Source organism: Rhea pennata, chromosome 1 (assembly GCF_028389875.1).
Source record: "Rhea pennata isolate bPtePen1 chromosome 1, bPtePen1.pri, whole genome shotgun sequence".
Classification (NCBI taxonomy): domain Eukaryota; kingdom Metazoa; phylum Chordata; class Aves; order Rheiformes; family Rheidae; genus Rhea; species Rhea pennata.
Window position 1 is genome coordinate 55160500 of NC_084663.1, and position 24532 is coordinate 55185031.

Sequence of the window (24532 nt, forward strand, 5' to 3'; positions counted from 1 at the left end):
CATTCTGGTAACAAGCCAGGGGATATGGGAGTGTTAAAGTACCTATTTTGTTGTTTCTCTCCCCTCCCCCCAACTTCCACTCCCAGTGATAAAAAGGTGCCTTCTCTCAGAAGGCAAATAGGTTTAAATCACTCAATAAACCACAGGTCAAAAAGATTAGTCAAAAGAGCTGTAGAAGTGACAGCACTTTACACAGCTGCTGACAGCCACTGTAAGACAACTCCCCTAAGGAAATTTACGGAGAAAAAGAAAGATTCAATCTACACAAGATCTGAATACACAAATCCTCAATGAAGATTTGTACCTCAAAACAAAATTGGATTGTTCTTCAGCATAAGCATTAGAAAAACAGAAGGACTTCATGAGTATAATACATATTATGAGCTTAATATACTCGCTGAATAGTTTAGTTAGAAACGTTCTACATGAAAAATACAGCTGTATGGTAGGGAGCAAAACCAGACTTTTGTAAATATGATTTATTCAACTGCAGGATAAAAATCTAGTAAACAATATACTTCTGCAAACAAAAGAGGAACAATAAAGATTGCAGTGAACTTTTGTAGAACAAACTTACTAGCACACAAGGCAAGCTATTTGAGGGCACTTCCAGCAAGTCTGTCTTGTGACAAAGGTGTGCACGTACAAAGAGGGTGTATATGTGTATACATGCGTGCCTTTAAATGATTGCAGCATGCACAAAACTGCACCAAGCAAGGTTTCCTTACCTGTTCTGGTAACTGTAATAAGTGGCATCTCGAGGGATTGTGCATAGCTGTTTGCCATAGCAACACAAAGTCTGTGGTGAGAACTCCAACTGCAAAGAGGAACAGATCTCAGTACTCATGCATGTTTTTACTCGCTCTCCAAAGAAAGCGAGTGTGACCCAGACAGTGATTATTAGCATCTCATTCTGTGCACAGATCTCACAATACAGTATGAGTATGAAGTGCTAGTCATTAAAAAAAAAAAAAACACACCCACACCCACCCCCTTCAGTGGGCTGTTACTTTCAAGTTACCTCCAATGAGGAAAACCATATGGACAAGACAATGGAAACAGTCTCAACACACACAGAAATTGAGCACGCTTTTTCTGCGATTAACAGAAACATGTCCCCGTTCATTTCCAACAGAAAATTGGTTTGCCCTAATCAAAACCAAAGCAAGCCTTCAAGATACTGAGGTTTTATTCTAGGTCTTACAAATAGATCATTTAAGTAAGAGAATCAAAAAATACCCCAAACACCCCCAGTAAAACAGGTTGCTCAAGACTCCTAAATCCTATTTACACTTTCAGAATTTGACACAAGTTGCTAACTGCAACTACAGTATTTCCCCCCACCCCGTATCAGCAAGCAAGCAGCAGACTAAAAATGTTTTCTCCTTACCTTTCTTCCACAGCAATAACCAAGGCTCTGCATAACTGGGTCAATCTCTTGCTCAAACACCTCTGCCAGTTTGGAACAGTACTTATACACCCTGGATGTTTTGCGGTTATAGAGCCAGGCATTATTGAACATGAGCCAGATGTCATCTACATATTGCCATGGTTCCTGATACTGTCCTGTGTCTAGCTTCCTCTTGATGGTAGAAAGGTCCATGGGGTTCTTCACTATGTCAAAATAATCCTGCAAGAATAAGCAACGCATCAAGACACTACTACAGAACTATGCTGTGACACGACAGCATATGCACTCCCAGCATACAAATTCCAAAATACATCAAGAAAAACAGGTTCTTCCCTGACTTGATTGTCAAATTCCTTGTGACATACAATGAAATCTCTAAGCAATACCATATCACTTCCCAATACTTCCTTTTTTTTTAGTTATTCCTTTGTTTTTATGGGCTCTATTGCTCTTCTACTGTTGAGGAAATGAAGCCACTCTAACACTAGTCAACAAAAGTTTTACAGAAAGGAGGAAATGGCAGTGTTGTAGCTGATCTGAGGATATATGCTAGAATGTTAAGAGTGACTCTTAAGCAGATCAGCCAAACCAATAACAAAAAACAATTTACTTTAATAAACTGATAAAAGATATCATGTTTTCTCCTACTAACCTTTTACCTAAAGAATGCCTCTTTTCAGTCCCCCTCACCCTCCCTCAGGACCTTTTCTCTTCCTCCTAAGAAAGCCCTCCAAATCTGACAATCAGTTGCAAGTTTGCTTAAGAGTTTCAGAAACACATATGCCTGCTCAGAACACAGCAAGCTTTAAATTCTTGGAGCTTTTATCCTAAAAACATTTAAGGTAGAAATTGTTGCTGAAAACATCTAAGTAGGATTTCTATGCATACATATGATGTTTACATAGTATCTTTGTGCACTAAATCCAGATTGTTTAAAACAGGTCCTTGAAGGACAGCAACTTCTTCTGAAGGTGATTCTAAACGAGCAAAAAAATCTGACCTCAAAAACAAAAACTAGAAGCCCAGTATTCTTTTTGCTAACAGCTTAATCATTTGATGGATTTTTTTTCTTTTAATGATCCAGTTTCCCAGGGAAATTGGTTCAATGAAGTTTTATATATAAGAAACACCTATAGAATTCAGCAACAGAAGCATCACAACATGAAGCAACATCCATAAAAAACCCACACAGCACTAGGATCTGTTGGCAATTACTTCATCATATGGTATGCCTGCTCATTTTTCAAAAGAAACCCAGAATCAACTAATCTTAGAAAAACAAACTTCTGACTCAGATATTGCACATGCTATTACCTAAGTTAACCTCTTCAAATGCATGAATATAAAAATGGGAACAAGACAGTCCTAAGCTGTTTTCAAATGAAGATGTCAGAAGAGTAGCAGTTCTGATATAAAGCCAAAGTATCTAAGACACTCACAGGAATTCCTAGCAGTTGAGGATCCACAGGCTGTCGAAACGGAAGAGACTCAGGATCCTGACGATAAAGTGCCTCCAGCGTTGGCATAAGCGCCTGCCGCAACTCTTCTGGCTTGAAAACTTTTGAAAAAACAATCAACATAAGCAAGGCAGCAGAAATAAAAACCTCTTGAAAATGTGAATTCTAAGAAAAAAAAAAAAAGACTACTGACAACGGATTTAAGATACTTAACATGGCTTGCTTAAACTCTGCAATGCCAATTTTTGTGGAGGATATTAAAATGATCATCTGGACACAAGGAGACTCTTAACATACTGTAAAGGACCTTGTTTCAGCATAGAATGATACCAGTTAGCGTCAATTTACATTCTTAGTGCATCCCCTCTGATGTCAAGAGAACGAACTTGTCTAGAAAATTAACTGAAAAGTATCTCCAATCTCTATTTTATTGACAGTTTTACTAATGCTTACTGTCTAATACTAAAGCCTTAAAGAACTCCTCAAGCAGAGCCAGTTAAGAGCGTATGTATTATTAGACAATTTTGTTCAAGAGCCATTCAGAATCCATATAAGCCTACTGAGTAACAATGAAGAAAGTTCTTTTTTCCTCCAGAGTTTTCTCTATGGAGATACAATAAGCTTCAGTCAGAATAGTGTTCCTGCTTACTTTTTTTCTTAGACTGCCCAGCTGCTGGAGAGGACTGAGTAGCTGGAGTAGTAGGTCTCTCTTCCTCCTCTGGTATTTCAGTCTTCACTTCCAACTTCTTCTCTTCTTGTTCCATGGGGTCTGGTTTACATTCCTCCACCACCGGTTCCACTTTAACCTGGAAAGCGGATTAGAGCTTGTCACCTACTAGTGTCCTACAGTCACCCATCTCCACTTCTGTCCTTTATACCTATCTGCTGTCCTGCCTACCACTATTCCTTAGGACTAAGAATATCTACTCTGTAATCAAAACTGCACCTACAGCTTAAACAGATGTGCTAAAATGCATCTTTAAACACTAGGTAGACTGCACAGTAGTAGCAGTGAGGGGCTTCTTCTAATCGGGGCTGAGCTGCAAGTAGCCACATAAGTACTCATCCAGCTCTTCAGTCGGATCTGACCATCTCTCCTGTACTGGGGCCGCCAGCATGACAGGGCAGCTACACTTCTAGTTGTCATCAGTGACAAGCTATTAGAGCCCAGTGGAGCAGCCAGTCATGTATACACCCATGATAGCTGTCAATAACATTCGAAGGACTGACTTGAGCATCCTCTTACATTACCAAAGTCTCACAGCTGCAGCCACATTATCACGGTCTTTATTGTGGTCAACCCAGGAAACCAGTACAGTTAGCCTATTGGCTGCAACCCACCATTTCACCACAAGACAGAGACCTTCTTTGGAAAGAGGTAGCGGAGATGATGATCCAAATAGCAGCAGCAGGTAGCATCTACAGCTCTCCTTGAGCTCCAGAAGGAATGCCTTGCATGGAGCAGAGAGTATCTAGCAGCACTGGATACAAAAGATATTCCACCTAACAACTGGCCAATCTCACCTCAGATTTCTCCTCCATCTGCAACTCTGCCTGCTCTGGTTCCCCTTCATCTGTTTTAATATCCATTTTCACTTCCTGCAAAGGTGGCTGCTGCTGCTCTGGAGCAGTCTGCTGAGAGTTCACCTCTGTGCTGCTGGTGGATGGGGGGTTGGACACCTGCCCATCAATGCTTACAGCTGGTTGTGAAAGCTGAGAAAAAAATCCACACTCATTACAAATGGGCTTTTAATGAACCTACTATGTTTCTCCATTCTGATCTACATTTTATCTATTTCATACTTCCCCCAAGTTTACGTGCACTCCAGTCCTCACATTTGCTTCACCTGATGAAGGCACTGCTTCACAACTCCGATCACAAAGAGAACATGCAACAGAAACATGCATTGAAAGGCCTAGTACACAGATAACTACATATTCTCTATTGTGCACCACTGTTATGCATATATGAACATAACTGAACTACTGAGGGCCTCGTCCACGTTTTACAGTGCATTTCAAACATGCACTAGAATTCTGCAAAGTAATTCCTGCATGGAAACGTCAGATGATCTACAAACCTATCTACAGACAAGAAGGTTCCTTCCAAAATGTAGCAGAAGCTATTTTGATATTAAACATCCTGGGAGCTATCTTCATCATCAGTCTCGCAAAAAAGTAAAGACTCCTACTGAAAATCAAATCTCACACCTAGTGATTTGCAGAAAGCACAGTTAAAATATTTTCTTACAGGTGTTGTGGGGTGCTGAGGCTGCAGTGGTGCTGTTGGTGTGGGAACAGATGCAGTCGTGCTCTGCTGTGACAGGGGCTGCTGCTGTTGCTCTGCAGAAGGTGTAACTGGAACTGGAGGCTGGACTTGTGGAGGCAGCTGTGCCTGTGGAGGTGTTGGAGTCTGCCTTTGAGGGGGGTGCATAGTTTGAGACTGTGGTCCAGGTGGCATTGCCTGAGGAGTAGAGGTGGGGGCAGTGGTAGCAGCTGCTGCTGCCGCCTGCTGTTGCTGTGATCCCAAGCTAGGGGGTGTGTGGTGAGGTGTTGGGGTTCGACTTGGTACAGGAGAAGGAGAATTTCTGTGCATGGGAGGCTGTGGAAGAGGTGGGCAGTGAATATGGCTCCCTTGAGAACCTGGAGCCATTGCAGGAGAATTCACAGGACAGGACGAGCTGGTCATTTGTGCCTGTGGGAAAACAAGTAGACATTTACACTGACTTGAAATAGAGGAGAGAAGTTATTGCTAAATGGCTGCTTTTCCACAATTACTGGCATACTTCTAAGAAGTAAGTGCAACACAAACTTCTGTTTTAAACTCCATTTCAAAAGAAGAAATGGGCTATTCAATTAAGGTTTCTTCCACATGAACATAAAGCTGCTTTACAGCTTTTTCAGATCTAAAAGAATTTTCAGCACAATAACTAATACTCTGGAGTGCTACAACTGCTACATCTATACTTAGTTTGTAAAAAAAATAATAAAAAAAATTTCTTTCTGAAATCATAGATTTGTACATCATGAATGCAGGGCAAGGCCCCATAGTGAGAAAAGCATTCTAATTCACTTAAAAATGAATTATTCCACTGCTCCCCATCCCAAGATTAGAAACTGAATTGCTCAAAAAAAAATAAGTACAGCTGCAACTGTACTATGAGATCACAGAAAATTTGGTATTGATCAGAAAGAAAGCTGTCACTCTGGAATAATCTTGTCTGCAAACTAAGAAGGAGCATCAAGAAGAAGCAAACTAATGTTCCTTACTTCTTCCTAGCCTGAAAAGTTCTGTCTGAAGAGAGAGAAGAAAAACATAGAAAGAAAACCAACTGACGCTAAGCTGAGATCTTCAGTAGTGATGATAACCTCCACCCTTCCAAACAGTAAGCCAGCAACACACATTTGATGATCCTAACTGGACATGCCTTTTTACTCTTCCATCATCTCTTAAGTCCTCAAACTTCTGATCATTGTTCAGTAATACTGCATTGTTGTACACTGAGTAACAAATTCTTCTTTCCTCCAGGGTAACAAACTCCAGAACAAAAATCCTTTGTCACACTGAAGAAAACTGAGAACAATATTTTCATCCTTGCCATTCCCAAAGTTACCTCCAGTAAAATGCAGCAGCTCAATCAGTAAATTCAAACAACAAATTCTACCACCATCTTGAGAAAACAAGTTCTTCACCACTACAAACTGAAGAATGAAATTTGTATGTGACAGGACCCAGCAATACCACTTTCCATAAACAAGAAACCTACTTGAGAAACTGGTGTCTGATTGCCAGGCTGGGCCATAGGCATGCTTGCTGTGTTCATTCCTGGGGAAGAAGCAGGGAACTGGTTTTGTTGTAGAAACTGATTCTGACTAGAAGGCTGGCCAACTCCTGGCTGCTGCATGCGTGAAGGAAATCCCATCTGTTGAAGAGGAGAAAAAAGAAAAAGGAAACTCATTTCATACCATGTATGTACACCTCCATAGATATTTTACAAAAAGTATTTCTCTTGTTGCAAAAATTGATGCCTGCCACTTTTCTGTATGACAATATGGAAAGCTTGTTAAAGTTCCTCTCAGAAGACAAAAATTACAATTCTGATTAGTCAACTAAAGAAACGAGTATTGTTTTCAGATTGCAACTATGGCTCAAGGTATATCTTTGTTTCCTGTTTTAAGGATGTGACAGCACAAAAACCCCGATAGTCTTAGGGATTTTTTTGAGTTGGTTTTTCCCTACCACCAAGCTCTAAAGGCTGACCATAGACTAGACAAATCTCCCAATGGCAATGCAAAATGATTGGCCAAAGGGCTTACAGAACGAAGAACAAATGCTTTCTTCCCCTGCTTTTCTTCCCTCCCCTCTCCTTAAGGCAATCGCAGCCAACAGGAGCAAACCTTTGGGTTGGCACCAGCCGAAAGGCAACACACACTGACCTGGTTCATGGCCCCAGCCTGGCTTAGCTGTCCAGGGTGCTGAAGAGGAGGGGTTTGCCGGGGTCCCATTGATGACAGCTGCATATTCATCTGGCCAAACTGATTCATTCCTGCACATATATGCCAAAAAAAAAAAAAAAAAAAAGACTTATAAACAAAGGCTTGGGTTCTCCTTTGGGATCATTCAATGTTTGGCAAAGAAATACTGTCAGTTCCTTCCGAATTTCATTTTCTACTAACCAATTTTTAAGCATGCAATATTAGAACAGAAATAACTTACCAAACAATTACATGGAACAATTATAAAGTGTTCAATCTACCACGCCTCTGCAGAGCACATGCTAGTCTCTTCCCAAAAAACTTGTTTCTGCTGACAGTTCTAGATGGCTTGTGTTATCTTAGCTACATATTAGAAGTTCACTTATTTAATTGCAGGCTGTAAATTGTCACATACTTCCCTAAAGCACCTTGCATGCTGGCCAAAGTATTTCTTGAATATGCAAAGGTTCTCCTCTTTTTTTCTAAGCAATAATTCTCATCATCCTCCAACTGCCACTGAGGTGTCCCTCCTCTAAGATGAGAAGGCTCACCATATTTACTTGGCTGACTCCACCGTTCTACGGTCACACGATCAGCACTTTAAAAAGCATCAACCTTTTCACCTAACAAAGCAAGTTCCCTAACAAAAAGCTCTAAAATTCCCAAGAGCAGCATGAAATGCTAATAAAACACATATAGTTTATCTATGTTGTATAACATGTGCATAATCTATTTTCTTAATAGAACAGGAAAACAGGTGAAACTCAGGCTACAACACTTCAGCAAGAGTAGTCTGATTCCTTCAGAGCATAGCACGTTTTCTTCGGATGATTACCTGGCTGTGTCTGCATGCGATTCATCATCTGGTTTGGCACGTTGGCACGTATTAGGGTTGGGTCAGGAAGAGGACCATCTAGAAAAAGGGCAATAAGGTTATGGCACTTAGAAGGCCAGTAGGTTTTATCCACAAGCATTTTTATTTTAACATCTTTTTTATAATATTTTATCACGATGCAGTAACTTTGAACACAAAGTATTGGAATCCTTGAAGCATGAAGCAAAAATAAAAAAACTTCCTTGAAAACATGAGCATATCTTTTGACGAAAAAATATTCTCTGACAGACAGCTTTCAGAAGTTGAGGTCAACTACGAAGTATGTTATCAAGATACAGTAACAACAAACTCTGCATTTCACAAATATTCCAGACCATCAAAAATGACTACAGACCACCCTCCACTTACCACTCTACTAGTCTGAAAACACTATGAGAACTGTGAAGTTCAACTGAAGGTTTACCAAGGGTCTGAAATTTGACAACTGCTGGAATACATGAGAGATTGGAACCAAAGTGTCATACTTACTCCTGAAGATCAACTTTCTACACAGTAAACAAATTCATACCACCACTCTTAAAAGCTTTTATTTCTGGGTCTTTTCATGCTTGAAATTAAAACTAGATTTACCAAGATGCATTCATATTTAAAAGGAAGAAAAAACCCTAAGATTAAGCTTCTTGAAATATAACTCTGGAGTTAGCAGATGGTGCAAGGTTTTTAGAGGGGGAAAAAAAGTTTTGCCTCTCAGTTGACTAATGCCAATCATGACCATCTTTTTACACAATCCATTACAATATCTTTGATAACTATTCATCTGTTCACATGAGATGTCTTAAAAACCTCAATCCTTGACTGTAAAGCATCTAAGAATATCTAGGACTGAACGAACCAAGGAAGACTATCTTTTTCTTCTGAGAGGGTGCCTCTCAGGACAGTTAATCATATGTGGCAGAGGGAGGGTAAGGCAGTGCCCTAGGAAAATATTCACAGAGCTGTTGCACTTATTTTTAAGAAAAACGATTTCAGTTTCCAGAGCTCTCAATTCAGACTGAGACACAAAATTCATCCTAAAGTAAATTTTAGATTTTGGCTCAAATAAATGGAGGGAAATAATAATAATAATAATAATAAAAAGACTGCTCTTGCAGTTAAATCTCAGAGCATAGTACACCATTTTACTCAGAGGAATGTACAGATGAAAATCCTGTATTTCAATTAAAGGACCGTGTAATCTCATTTTTTTCAGTTGATAATGTCAAATAATGTCCCTCTTGTTTTTTAACTGGAAATATCTCCTATAATGAACAATGTTCTGTTCTACCTGTTACCTAGATAAAATATGCTAAATACCTGAGGTAGCCTGCAGTGCCTCACCAGTTTTTAATGTGAGGAGAGTGCCTGCAAGGAACCACTACAATCTTTAGCAGCATTACTTTTGAACATTAGGTTATCTCCATCAATTTTATTCTAATGTACTAATGCCTGTTTAGAAGGAAACCTAATAATAAACTAGCATTAAGAAGGTGAATTCAAAGAACAGAATTACTGTGAAGAAGCCAGATACATAGAAAAAAGCTCAAATGTGTTTTTTTTAGTGCACATGGTAAAGATCATTTGTACAAAAAGCAAATATGGTATACAACCACCACTATCTGAACTTTGAAAGGCATGAACACCTAAGCACTCCACTCACAGTACTCTGCTTAGCAACAATGTTAACAGCTGGGATAACTTCAAATATCACACAACCAAGCATTAAAAAAGTGCATTTCTTTCATATTACATAGTTACCTTTAATTAAATTAATTCTTGAGGTAAAACTAACAAGACCGAAGTTCCACAGTATTAAGGATGCAACCTAATCTCCATTTCCCCAGTCCTCAAAGCAAGTGTACAGGTCTATGACATCTCAGTTAGCTCTTAAGATTAAGCTTTTTCACATGTTACACTCTCATTACCTAGTAGAAAAGCAAGGCAAAAGTTTTGCAAGTACTTCTGAACAGAAAGTAAAAACAAGTTCTGTTTAACTCTGAACTCAGCTACCTGTGAAATAAGAGGGAAACGGTCATCAGCCTACCAAAATGACAGTGCAGGATTACGCTGTACTGGGTAGTAAAGTAACCCAGCAGGATTACACTGTACTGAGTAGTAAAGTAACACAGCAGTTCTTACTTGCAGACATCCCTGGCTGAGGCTGTCCCAGGCTGGGCCCTTGATTCATGGGAGCCTGTGGCATGCCTGGTGCAGTTGGTATCAGGCTTTGCTTCTGCAGCCTGGTCCTTCGTTTTTCTTCCAATTCCTTCTGAATCTTATAGATCTTCTCAGCTAGCAAGTGATAGTACTCTGCCTGTTGGGCAGGAACACAAGTCAGGGGAGCGGACGAGACATACAGTAAGCAAAAGCAACCAGCACAGTGATCAAAGCCTGCACTGGAAAATAGCCTTCCACACGCACTGTTTAGATTGGGTCGCGTTGACTCCCCCTTGCCAGGGGCTGCCAGGGAGACCCGGGGGTGAGAACGGGCACTGCTCAGGGCATTTCCAGAACCACCATTAGGGCAGCTCTGGAAGTTCTGCTTCTCGTGTCCAACACTCTTTAGAGAGAGTCGCAACAAAGAGCTTCGCACCCTGAAAAGTCTCAGGCACAGCACACTAGCATGCCGCTCCTGGCATGCCCAGGCCCAAGCCTGCAGCTGCCTGCTTCCCAGGCCCGAACCAGCAACCCTTTTCTCAACGCCCCGGAGCACGTTCTTCCTCAGCCTCGCGCTCTCATCTAGACTTCTCTCTTCTCCTCCTTCCCAACCACATCATCATGCCCACAGAAACTCTGCCGGTTGTATTTCTGCGCTCCTCCTATAACCCCCCCCCCCATACAAACACTTCTCAAGAGAGGCGAAGCAGAAGCTCTGTGGTGCGGACAGGTGACGGCTTCTCACCCTGCTATTTGCCGATTCGTACATATCTCCTTCCACTTTCCGAGCATACGCCACCAGGTTCTCCATGCGTCGATCCTTCAGTGCGGCAGGGTCAGGGGTAGGAAATATGGCTTGCACTCTGAAGACAAAGCAGGCAAGCGGTTAGGGTGGCTCCAAACCGGGACATGGACACCAGCGCAACTGATTCAAAGACAAAGCAGGCAGCGAGTCTTCTGGCAGAGCAAGAGGCCGCTCCTCTTCCCTGCAGGCACCCTCCCCACGCCAACCGCCTCAACGCAAAGCGCGACACTGCCCATACGACAGCCCCAAGCCAGCAGAGGCCCAGCCCCAAGCCAGCAGAGGCAGCTCCGCTCAAGGCAAAGAAAGCACCAACACACCATCTTTCACACCTCTGCTTTCCCGTCTCAGCAACTCTGAAAAAGCTCACACCATGGCTCTTTGGCTTTGGTAGATGGGTTTCCTCCTAGCCACGCGCACCTCCCCTCCCCTCTCCTCCCCTCCCCCCGAGCTCAGAGGCAGCAAGTCACATAACTGGAGATTATTTTGGTATTAGCTACTCACAATTTATGAACAAGATGATTTCGGAGATCCTGAGTAATGTCTTCATGCCACTGCTTTCGAATTCCAGTATTGGATGGTTGAGCTGTTGGCATGGCCCCCAAACTGGCAACACTGGCACTTTCACTCATCATGGTGCTTCAGAAAGAATAAGAATTTGAGGGGTGAAAGTCCAGCCCAAGGTCACTCATCTTACAGTTACATCTTCCAGTCACAGCCTCTTTTAGAATAATGTTAGGCCAAAGCACTATTTCAGTCAGCCCCTAATCAATTGACAAACTCTGCAGAAACAGCTGCACAAAGACCAAAACAACATATTGATCTCAGAATAAAAGAGGGCTATGAAAGAGTACATGCTGTCCTACCTAAGGATTTGGAAAACTGGCATCAAAGTTACAAGATTGGAAGGGAAAAATAGGAATCAAATTTACTCCCCTGCTTATTCAGAAAGTGCCATGACTGTATTAAGCACAAGGACTGCTCTTACATCTCACTGAATAACCTGCCCCTCAGTCCTATAGCAGGGTAATGGTAGGCTTGTAGTATGACATGATCAGTAGACACAGTGGGGCTTCAGATCTGCACAGACACTGATCCAGCTAGTGTATGCAACCTTTGTGGCCTAAGAAAAGCTGTTAACAAGCACCGAGACACAAAATTAAAATGGACAGTGAAACCTGTGAAATGGATAAGAACAAGAATACTCCAATTGTGAGGCTTCTCTTCCAACTGTCCTTAGCAGCAAGCATCAGTTAAATCCCTCCCAAGATGAGAACAGGAATATCCTTACATATATCCTCTTCCCTTCCATCACGATCGTTCACTGAGGGCAATGATTAGCATTTGCAGCTCAGTAAAATCACTTAGGGTGCAAAGAATGCATGAACTTACTTTTGGGAATTCATGGTTGAATGTAACATTGAGTCAGGCAGCAGATTAGGGGTTTGAACCCCTACTCCTCCATTCACTCCCATTGGATTTGCACCTAGAAAACAAGATTAACGTTTTTAAGAGAATCAAACCACCATGCAAAATCAGTAATTCTTTGGAAATAACAAGGGTCTAGACTTTCCAGTACTTTATTTCGATAGATGGAAATTAATTACCCTTCGCTCTGTACCCTCTTCCTTTTTACTGACTTAGAAGTTGATGAGGCTCAACACTGGTGATCTTCAAGTGAAGCATCACAGCACATTCCTCTTCTGAGCATTTTTCTGAACACAGAAGTAATTTCCATTTGCTGCCAATATTATGTACCAGAATCCTTTTCTGTGACTCTCTAAAGATTCAGTGTTACAAGACACTTCTGCCTTCAGCTTAGTTTTCCTTTGTGATTCAGAGGCTTAGGATATATGCCCAAAAAGCCTTCTTAACTTTCAAAACAGCTATCACCTACATTTGACAAGGTCCCCTCTCACGCCTTCCATACTTAAGCAGCCTGCAACTAATGCCCATGTTTATACTAAAAAGGGGAAAATCTGACAATCCTTTGGAGAGAAAGACACTCCAGAAATATATCTCCTTTTCTGAATTACAGCAGATCTCAATTACTATAGAAATTTCCCGTTTATAATTCACACACCACAATAAGACTCAATTAGTGAAGAAAAATGCAGCATGCTTCTGCCTGAAATACTAAATAGATCACTTTGAAGAAAGAGGAGCAGCATGAAACCCATTATCAAGCTTCATATGAATTTAGGACATCTGAATCCTGCATTTCCTAAATTAGACACTGGATACAAGAGAAATCCACTGAAACCAAGTTTAGCAAGCCTAATATACACCTTTGAAATCACACCCAAACACTTAGGTCTGTTCACAAGGCTGCCTGTATCCTCTTCCTTCAGTCACTTTTTCTGCCTTCCAAAGTCACCTTGCTATGTGAGAGCAAACTAGTCTAGAAGACATAAGTGTTAGCTTCACCCTACTGCTCTCTTTTCAACTGCCAGAGCCTTGACCGTTTATTGATCTATTTAGGATGCCATCCCTTCACAGATCTCAAATCCTGCTATTTCTTCTCATCTCACCCTGTTGTTATGTAGTCCATGAGTAGATGATTCCTAGCTCAGCTGTTCTAATCCCTTCCTTAGCCACCTGCTGCTAATAATGAAACCACAGTCAAATCTACTCCCTCCATTCATGTCCTTTTCACATAAAGCTTCACAGCCCTTCACTCTCCAAGAACCTTTCAGCTCTATCTCTTCAGCTCATTTTGTCTCTGCTCATCACTACTGTGGTGAGAGTTGCCCAGTAAAAAGGTACGGGCTAAATCTCCTGTCTCTGCAAATAAAGACAAAAAGCAGAGATCCATTTCTCTTCAAAAAAAAAAAAAAAAAAAAAAGTACACTGATGCACAGTAGAAATTCATGTTATTTTATCTTCTTGCTTTAGGATCAGGCTCTCAGGAATTAAAACAAATAACAAAAACACACTTTACACACTGGAAGGCAAGATGTTAGCAATACACAAGTTGCATGCAACCTATGAGGATCAGTCATCTCACTAACAGGTCCACTCCAGAAAGCAGTCTTTTCCTGAGCAACTCAGAAACAGGATGTAGTTTGGTGTAGAACAGCACAACCTGCAGCCTGCAACCAACTGCTGCTTTCCTTAGCAACCTCTCAAACCCTCCCTCAGCATCCCTGTTCACACAGCTCGTTCTGTACACATGCTTGTCACTGGGCATAATGCACCACTGCAATCCAATAACAAGCCTGTGATAAATCTCTACCAGCTCATTCTCCTCCTCTCAGTTTAGAAACAACAACAAAAAAATCCCACATCTCCACTTAAGCAACTCAAGCTTAAAGAGAAAAAGAAACAAATTCCTGTGACGTAAGCAAAAACTATCAAAATTAGGTTTGATGGTTAAAGGTTACTTCATTTGACACCAGAAGTGACAGCTAGGGCAGAATTAAATGCGTTTCACATCAAAATTCTTCCATAGTCTTTTGTGGTTTTGCAATAAGCCACACAGACAAATTACTGTTATGAGTCTACATGACAGGACTTAGAGAAAGAGTCAGTGTTCTCTACTTTACATTTTTGAGAACAAGCATTACACAACCAAGATGGAACTGCAAAATGCTGCAATCTGAGTGACAAGGAAGCGCATCTGAGCACAGGTATCTTGTTATTTTCAATTAAAAAGCTTCTTAAAAGCCTGAAACTTGCATTACAAAGCCACAAAACATCAAATCAAATGTTGTGGAAAAATCATTTTTCTAAAGAAAATACTTCCCACAGAAAGGCTTGCTGATTTTCAAGGGAAAACATTTGGGTGCTCTGATGTCTCCTGTTCCACCAAGTAGTTTGTCATCACAAGGTTAGAATATTGGAAACTAAAAGCTAAAATACTAGCTTTTGCTGATTAGCCAGTTGTATTCAGGTAGTAGGTTAAGAAAACCAGCCTTCGATATAGCACAAGTTGCCTTTAATTTGTAATTTACCACCAGCAGATCAACTTACTCATAGGATTCATAGGGCGCAGACCTTGGGGTGACTGTCCTTGCTGCTGATTCTTCACTTGAGCCTGAGATTGTGTCTGCATCTGGTTCCCTTGATAGGTCAGTCCGAGGGCTGCATAGGCTCTCTCAATGGAGCTGGGGTCTATCTGACTGGTAGTGTTTATGCTAGGCGTTGTCTGCTGCCCCACGCCCACAGAGCCAGTATTTGCAAGTCCTACTGCAGCTCCGCCCAGCAGCGCTAGAAAAGAGATACCAAATTGATAAATACAGCAGGAGGCAGCCAAAGCTGACCACGAGAACAGGGAAAGCACGCAAGAGTATTGGCTGATCAGAACCAAAACGTCTCCTTTTAGTAGTGCACAGGTAAGAAACCAGGTCTGGAAAACATGCCATGAAACAACAGGATGACAAGTGTTGGCCTAACTAGTCATTCCAACAACACACAGTTTTCCCGTTGAGCTGCTGAGAGCAAATCCCTTCAGTATTTAGGACAGCTCTGTTTACTTAAAACTGAAAGCAGAGGCATATCATGTCACAGAGGTTAAAAGCAAAGGGTCACTGCCCTTCAACACCCATTCTGATGCCTCCCTCTATTCCCCTCCCCCCCCCATACTCCAGCTCAGTAGTAAGGGCATACAGGTAATTCAGTGACAAACCCCAGAAAAGATTTTGGCCAGAAGACCAAGCGGACAAGAAGGGGAAGAAGAAAGAGCCATCTGACACAAACGTACAGGATGAAGACATAAGAGCACTGGCTAAGATCATTCAGGCCAAAATGATGGGGTGGGGGGTGTGCGTGTGTGCATGCACACACACGTGTGTCTCCCTCTCCAGAACCGTATCAGCTGGAAGCGATGAGAGAAGCACAAATCAGTTAGATAAGAGACAAATATCACCCTTACCACTCTCCTGTTGGGAAAAGCTTAAAGTTAGAAAGTGTTTCAAAAAACTGGCTAGCAGAGGGAGAAATACATTCTGCAACTCCAATGCAAGAAGAAAATCATTATTATACATTCCCAGGTTCCAATAGCACCCCTATCCTCAACTGCGTCAAGCAAAATGAAACCATAAAATGCGTATTTTGAGTTATCAAATGCACAGAACTCCCTGGAAGACTTACATTGCTGGTTTCTTTTGTCCCCAGCGTTTTTGAGAGGCAGACATACAGGACAATCATGTCTCGTACAGTTCTTCCAGTGCGAGATGATTTGTCGGGAAGACGCGCAATGTGCCACTGAGAAAGGGAAGGGATGAAAAGCCTTTAGAAACTACTGCTAACATCTCCACATGGTCAACAAACTCAATACAGAACAGCTATTTCATCACCTCTATATCAACCACAGTTCAGCAAAGTATTATGTGAAGTAGTTCAGCACTAAACAGCCCTGCAAATGCAGCTAGACTGCTGCAAGTACTTATGGTGTCTCAATTAAAGCTTTCTTGGCAGCTCTATGTTAAACATCTAAGACTACATCTCCATAGCTCCATGGATAATACCCTCTATATCTAGAATGAGGCAGACAATATCAGCAGTTGTCACCTCTCAGAAAAGCTTAGGCTACCACAGAGGTGGTCCGCGGACTTTCCGTGGCTATCGGGACAGACTTAATGTTCACTAGTGCCAGTAACAGATAAAGTCCTGGATAGCTATTGCTTAAGTTTTATCCTTCCCTTTAAGGGAAACAGGTATATTCCTCCTTGCAAATTCCTACTTTGTCTGCACTTATCAGAAGATAGCACTTAAAAGGCAAGGTTCACAGTTAAACACAAGATCTTCACTCATCTTTGTGCCACCCTGCCTTTTCTAACTTGCTTGAACTCTAAAGTCTCAGAAGAGGTTTAAGATTTCTATTCCTAATGGGGCAGACAGGATTAAAAAAAAAATCTACTTTCCAAGCCACTCCTAGATTCCCCATGTCCTTTAATGGCATTTGTTCACTATATCCCTTACCAGGGAAGACTTCTGGAAGTGTTGTCCACATCTACACAACCACTTTTCCTCCACTTACCCTGGCAAGATTTGCCAGCCTGACAATGTGTCATGTGGTTCAGGACATTCTTCATAGTTCGGCAATGAGGGAGGTTGCACTGTCGCACCTCACCGTTGGCCTGTTCTCGCCGCTGACACTTGTGAGCATGCAAGAGGAGAACTAGTTGCTGCTGAATGAGCTTGCGTTTTTCTGGATCTGCTGTCGGTGCTCCAGATCCCATTCCTTGTGAAGCTGCTGGCCCCATCCCCGTTTGCTGAACTGGGGGAGCCTGCTGCTGGCCCTGAAGGAGACAGAAAGGAGATACCCAAAAAGAAGTCTAAGAATAGTGCATTTAACAAATAACCGAAGTACACAAGAATCAGTGAAGAAAAATAACTATTACATGTGTGATTAAGGAAATATCCCCTATCTGTATTTCTAAGTGGCCCATACACCAACTCCTGTTGCCAACTACTTTTCCATGTCACTCCCTCCTACTCCTAACTCTTGCTTGATCAACAAAAATTTATTCAATTTTGTATTTGCTCACAGGTCAATCCGCAGTGCTAGGCCAATGTGGAAATTATCATCAATAGGACTTAAACTTCAAATTTCTTTTTAAATGGCCCGATTTGGGAGGCTAAGAAGAATTACATCCACAATTCCCGCATTAAAAGTAGAAGGCACCAATCAATTTTTCCTCAGTTTTTGTATGAAATACCACAGTTCAACCATTCCTAGAAAAGAACAAAGAGGGAGTGATAGGACCTTCTTCCATTACGTAGATTGGACATAAGCATTTAAAAAAAAATTGTTTGTGCTCCATCTCCACCATAGATATGAAGCACAAGTTCTGAATAACTCATTGTAGAGAACCAGTATCAAAAGTGGCAATGTCTAGCACTTCTTCTAAGCTTCTGTGTAGCTTCCAGACTTTGTATTGCTTCCAGGTGATACCTGAGGAGCACTTTGATGATTCATTTCAATTCTATATCCTTCAGTTTCTAACAGACTCTTCACTTCCAGAGGGTATTAGAGGTTCTTTCTAGAGATCTCAAAAGCCTCCACAGACTTTCAGAGCTCAATTACCTACACTCCTAAGCCCCAGTTTTCCTGTAGCTCTTCAAAACTAGCAAGAACCTTTCATTTTGCAAAAGTCTATGAGCTACTTAGTTCCCTCGGGGCTTTTAGACACTCCAGTGTGGCCTCAGTTGCCTTATTTGCAGTCTGTCATTCTAAACATCAATTGAGACAGCAGCAACCTTTTAATTCCTAGGTTCACCTGTGCAGCAATTTAACCCTCTAAAAGTTAAACTTCGCACTGAACACAAGCTTGACAGTTGGGGTCCTGAACAACAAGCTTCTGCTGTTTCTTGATTAGTTCATATGACTGCCTAGTTGCACTAAACTTCTAGGTGTGTCAGCTTCGATTTAAAAAACATGAAATCAAACTCATACGACTGAATTCTTCAATTTAATGGAATAAAAAGTTACCTAGAATAGTTTTTCATTCACCAATAACTACTAAGATCAAGACACTGACTTCCAAGGGGGTGGAGAAAAATCTAAGATTTGAAGCTGCAGGAAATACTAGCTATGTTCAGGAACAAGAATTTGTTTCTCAAGTGAGGAAAATATATAGGGAAAAGTGAAGGACATGTCACATACATTCCCCTAACTAGTTTAAGCTTCTACAACAACACATTAAGCATCTACAAACACATTCAGCCCCTTTGCTCCCTAGACCCTCGGACATCAGGGTTAAGCTCAAGCAAGGGAAGTTAATGCTGCTATCATTTGTAAGTTTGGGCCATCCACTTTTCCCACTGCTCTTACTTCCCCTTTCCTCAAGCCCTGCTGCAGGAACAGTAGGGGGCAGGGCTACTATGGCAACAACTGCCAGGGAACCTCTGGAATCAAGACTGTTGCGTGTGTTCATGTAAGGCCTAAAACAACAGGAACGAATGTGCTCAGAGCTGCTAGGTGCTATCGCAGCACAGAACACGTGTTTGAGAAGGAAGATTTCTCTCTCCCAAAAGCATCAGTGACCCCACACCAGGAACAACCCTCAAGACAAAACTACACGGAGAAGGGGCCCAGAGTGCCAACCTCAGGATAAAAAGGATGGGAGTGACCAGAGGTGTCCAAGCAGGTAGAAAAGCCTACTTTTCATTTTTCTCTGTTAGTAGGGTTTGAAGGGTAAGGAGTGAAGATGGCAGCTTATCAATAGAGAATGCACAAATCAGCCCTCTCCTCCAGACCAGCCCTTTTAGAATTTGGAGCGAGTGCTTTATGTGAGGATTCAGAGCATGCATTCACACTGGATGAGACAGCTGCAAAATTTCATCACGCCTCCTAACATGGCAACACTAGAGTACTGCATATTGCTCCATTTTGGTCTGCTACAACATTTGCTGGAAAGACCTTTCATTCTACTCACCATATTAGGTATTCCTGCCCCAGGAACTGGCTTCTTATCCATTGGAAACTGTGGTAAGCTATTCTGCAGCCCAGCTTTATTCTGCATCTGAGGCCCAAGTCCACTGGTGCCAATCTGCTGCCCAGTATTCTGGCTATATGGCTGGCCATAAGGACTGGGATTGCTCATCATCCCCATCTAAGAATTAAAATAGCAAGAAGTTGAAGTGAGATAGCATAGTTCACAACAAAAGGCAAATAAAAACTTAAACAAGATCAAACAAAGCTATGAACCAGGTGTAACGCAATATTAAGCCACATTCTTCATTTGCTTGTATTTATACCAACCACGTAACATCCAACTCCTCAACTATACAGTTCCTTTAAACAGAGGCAGGCCAACGTAACAACCTTTGATGACAGTCTGGTTAGAATTAGTCTGGCACTTTTCTTGCAGAACTTTTTATTCAAGAAATTTTCATTTCACCTTTTCCAATCACAAATCTGTATCATGGACTATACAGCTCAGAAGGCTGGAACTGTTTTATGCTCTCTGCATCTGTGCACACTCCAAATGAAGACAAATACCACCTTCATTCATATCAGCAGGGTTTATTCTAAATGCCTCCCACCCAACTGTCAGCACTCCCACAGCTCCTCTCCAGACAGCCATAACAGTGCAAGTCCACATTTTCAGTATACAACAGTTTCCAATTTAAGAGTGCATCATAGGCAAAGGTAACACCACACTGAATTGCACAGGCTCACTATTAGTTGGCAATTGCAAGTCCTAGAGGTCAAAGATGATGGTTGCAGGGAACTCTACAAACAAAGTTACTGAATCCTTCACCCACACAGAAAGGAGATTCTTATTTTATACATGCTCCCCTTCTGGAGCATGTATCACCTATTGGCAGTTTTAGCACACCAGAATACACTGTCTGTTGCCTTAGTGCGTTCCAGAATCTAAGTCACAGTTAGGGTTAACCTTTCCAACAGAGGTGACATTTTTTCCCCACTCTTTGCATTCCCAACTTTTTCACAGAAGTTTTGACTTCCAACACTAATTAACTTCTAACTTCTTATTAAGTTACTGTCATTACTTAGGCAGGATCCTAGAAGAGCTGTAACTCAATAAAGGCATGAAATTAAAGAACTGTACCATTTCAGCTCACATTAGTCTCTGACTAGACAGTGTTCAGCCTACTTGAAGTGTTTTTGTTTGACTCGAGGCATTATTTTTCTGTATCCACAGTGCATGCAAGCTCCTGCAGTAGGTTTCCTTCCCATTAGTCCTACACTGATCCTGCACAATACAGCAGGATCAAACACATGTTACTGGAAAAGCACCACAAACCTCACTGAAGAGTCTGCCACTTTGTACCTTATGTGTACAAAGCAAACTCCCCCTCCACACGAACAGTAACCATAATCTCACAGCACAGCAGTAATTTATTAGAGCACCATGGAAGAATCTCTGTGCATGGTAGATGAACAAGCTGTGTTACGAGCAGGCAGAACAAAAAGGTTCTTTTCCTCTCCTTTAGTACTGCCATTGCCAGGTCCTGACTGCAAGCAATACGCATGTGGTGACCAACCAGGCAGCTGCAGCCAAAAATGGAACAGGTAAGGGTCAAAGCCTTCCCACCTCTCCCTAGGGAAGACACCAAATAAGGTCCTTCCTGTGTTGTGCAGGAAAGGGGAAGGGAGAGGGCCAGGGATAAGGGGAAAAAAAAAGAAAGAAAGAAAAAAAAAGAAAAGAAAAAACAGGAGCCAGCAAATACACTTTTATCTTTGAGGACACTTCCCCATCACCACTGCTGCCTCAAGTTGACCAACAGGTTCAAGAGTTAGTGGAAGACTGACAGAGAGAATTATTATTTCTTTAACAAGATCAACTGTTTTCCTGTAGGACAACTGGATTTCCTTTGGTTCCAGAAAAGATGAAATCAGATATGTACCTTAAAGAATGGACATTTCTAGGCAGATGAAAGTTTAAGTTCATTAAATTAATATTCTGAGCTCAAAGTTAGTTGTCAGTTGGGAGCAGAGTGCATTGTTCACAGGGCTAGCTTAAGTGCAGACTAAGTTGGCCATTACTAACACTAAGCACTCAGATGACCTCTGTGATTTATGCTGCTGTCAGCCTCAAAAAAGCCTAATCAACCATAACTCAGATCTGAAGGCTGAATGGTACACATCTCATACCTTGGTGTCACAGGAAGAACTCAAGCTGCACAACAGAGAAAAGACCACTGGAGAGTTCAGACATTGTGCCAAAGTATACAGAACAACCATGGCCTGATGTGCCAGCTCTGTCCTGACTGCAGGGGAAGGAAACCTAGACTTACAAAAGCACCTTTTTCTATGTAACCAGAAACTGAAGCTTTCTGATGAACCTTGGGGATGATGTTTGGCCTTGTCAGCCAGCCTTTGTATCTGCATTATGGCTGAAGCCTCACATAAACTTGACATGAAGCACCTGGCTTTTTAACAACCGCTAATAAAGCTGGCATAGCACATCTCTGATGCTTTCTCAAGCGTGAGCCAGTGGTACTATCTGAAGTGCAAAAACAGTCCCTGGAAGAAATATCTTCCCAGTGCAGAAAGGCAGTGCCCCGCACTCTCTCAGGCTGGGAGTTGTCACCTGCCCTGCCAATGGGTCTCCCCTCCGCCTCACTGCACTTGGGGACCTGAAGGCAAAAGACAGCATGCCCAGCTCAGCCCAGCAGATTCCTGACAAAGGTAATCTTCAGTTCCCCCTCTCAGGTCACAGGAGAGGCAAATGCCATGGGAGCAGATGTCAGGCTAGAGGGCAAGCATGCCAGACTGACCCTGGAGATCACGCATTCAAGCACTGCCTCAACAGGCTGCTAAAAGCAAATGCCTCAAGGTCTCCTGAAACAAGTCTGCAGCTATAGCTAGGTGAGACTGACACCTCCAGGTCCACAGCTGAATCTTGCTGCAACACCCTCCAAGCCCAGCCACCACAGACCCGCTAACCTGTCATCCACAATGCAGACCCAACCCTAGACTGAATCAACAGGAAGGTCGAGGCGATTCCTCACAGCAGTATCATGGGGTCAAAACTTTCCATTAGTGACCCTGGCACAAGAATGACCCTGGCACAAGAACCAGGAGCATGCTAATATCTGCTGCGACGTGTTGGGAAACATCAATAAAAGCAAGACGAAAGTATTCAACAGGAAGAAATGGATGACCTAATGACTAGAGGTACAGAAACAAGAAAGAAGTTCTCCAAGAAACTTGAAGTTCATCAGCTGTAAACAACCAGAAATACTTTGTCATATAGTTAGTTCACTATCATGTAACCTATCCATTTGGAAGGGGATGGGGAAGGGAGAGAGGTAATCAAGTGAAAATCAGCCAAAGCAAGGCAGCACTGAATCCACTGCATGAGACAAGCAAAAGGCATCTGCAATACTGCAGAAAAACACATCGCTGAATCATTGTCCTCACTGACTGTGAACTCTCTCTACACACCTTCCTGGCCTACATCCTTCCACTGCTCTTCTCATTTCTCTTTATTCATCCCATTTGTTGTTTTTCTCCCTCTTCTCTTCACAGCCTCAACTCTCACAAGGACTGTGCACACACAGAAAAGCAAAGAAATGCACAACACAATGAAAAAAGAATCTTAGGGGATAAAAGAAGCAGAAACAGACAGATAAAAGGAAGAGAGCAAGAGAGGATGATGTGTGGCTAATAGATGGTAATCAAACTCCTACTACACACACAGCAGAAAACAACCAGGCTTGACTTATTCTCTCCAGCTGAATGGTGGAAGACGTGCATCTCTGAACACGTAAATGATGTAGTTGTAGTTCAAAAAACATGCCAGTTCACAGGCAAGATCATCATCAGATAGGAGGAAGCTTCTGGACAGCCCTATCTCACAAGAACAACTTTGGAAACGGAGGAAATTCCCTAAAGTTTTGTTCTGACGCCATGAACCAAATACATCTTTGGTTCCAAAGAAGGTCAAGTAACTAAGAACAGTACTCCTAGTTATATTGTTAACACAAACCCTATTTGAGGGGGAACACCTGGTTACAGCAACAAACATAGAAACAGTAGATTTGTAACGTCTACGTAGAAACAACTGCTTCAATAAAGACGATATTTGAAAGATACAACCAGACAGTGGAAATAATATAGCAATACACTGGTATTTGTTGTTCAAAGATGTTTATAAACACGAAGTAGGAAAGAAATAGAATCGGGTGTGGTAACATTCTTCCAAATAATCCAACATTTGCAGCATCCGCTGTGTATCTCTCAGGGTAACTGCAGTGCACATGCTAGTTGAAGACCACAGACGTACCAAGTATTTTTCAGTGTCTACATGTTCAAAAGCAAAACAGTAAAGTTAATCAAATTGCAGCTTTCTCTTAAAATTCCCCTCATAACTACTGTATTTTATATCACTTTCTAGTACCATTCTACTGACCGATTGGACCCAGACACAGTTTAATGACAAAATTTTGCCTGTTTCTCCTTCACCCTTTCCAAGGGCTGTTACTGATTATTATTTACCGCATTATACTTTCAGATATCATTTGCAAGAAGCTAGTACTATTTCACTACCATTTGTGCAAGAAACTCCCCTATTCACCCCAAGAGCCTACAGCTAACAAATGCAAGTTTTTACTGCTCCATTTCTCCCTTATGAACAAATGCATTCCTCCACTACGGTACAACAAAATGAGCAATTTTTCACTTTTCACCTTGCTTCACCAAAGAAAAAAAAGCAAAGGACCAGAACACATAATTACATTTTTAATGGATTAGTACTTGATCATATAGTACACTTGGCCTCAAAAGTCTAAACACTATGCATATATTTACCTCTAAAATCAAATGGCTATTAAAAATAAAACTAACCAAGAACACAGCCCTTCAGCCTAAAAAGGGACATTGAACACTACGTTGAATATTGTAACACTAGGAAACATTAGTTTCTCTTTTTTTAAATTGA

At 41.8% G+C, this 24532-nt stretch overlaps 1 protein-coding gene across 2 annotated transcripts in view; it reads right to left on the reverse strand.

Annotated features, from left to right (window-relative positions):
- Positions 1–24532, reverse strand: part of EP300 (E1A binding protein p300) — a 63631-nt gene that overhangs the window by 19879 nt on the left and 19220 nt on the right. For both annotated transcript variants that reach the window (XM_062587421.1, XM_062587429.1), the window contains 17 exons: positions 19556–19732; positions 17155–17416; positions 16266–16379; positions 15147–15383; positions 12567–12660; positions 11679–11813; positions 11118–11235; positions 10355–10529; positions 8180–8257; positions 7306–7415; positions 6636–6791; positions 5120–5563; positions 4393–4581; positions 3518–3674; positions 2851–2969; positions 1391–1630; positions 729–817 (listed from right to left, as the gene is read on the reverse strand). In XM_062587421.1, the coding sequence (XP_062443405.1) occupies positions 729–817; positions 1391–1630; positions 2851–2969; positions 3518–3674; positions 4393–4581; positions 5120–5563; positions 6636–6791; positions 7306–7415; positions 8180–8257; positions 10355–10529; positions 11118–11235; positions 11679–11813; positions 12567–12660; positions 15147–15383; positions 16266–16379; positions 17155–17416; positions 19556–19732 (2894 nt within the window). The remainder of the gene's footprint in view (positions 1–728; positions 818–1390; positions 1631–2850; positions 2970–3517; positions 3675–4392; positions 4582–5119; positions 5564–6635; positions 6792–7305; positions 7416–8179; positions 8258–10354; positions 10530–11117; positions 11236–11678; positions 11814–12566; positions 12661–15146; positions 15384–16265; positions 16380–17154; positions 17417–19555; positions 19733–24532) is intronic.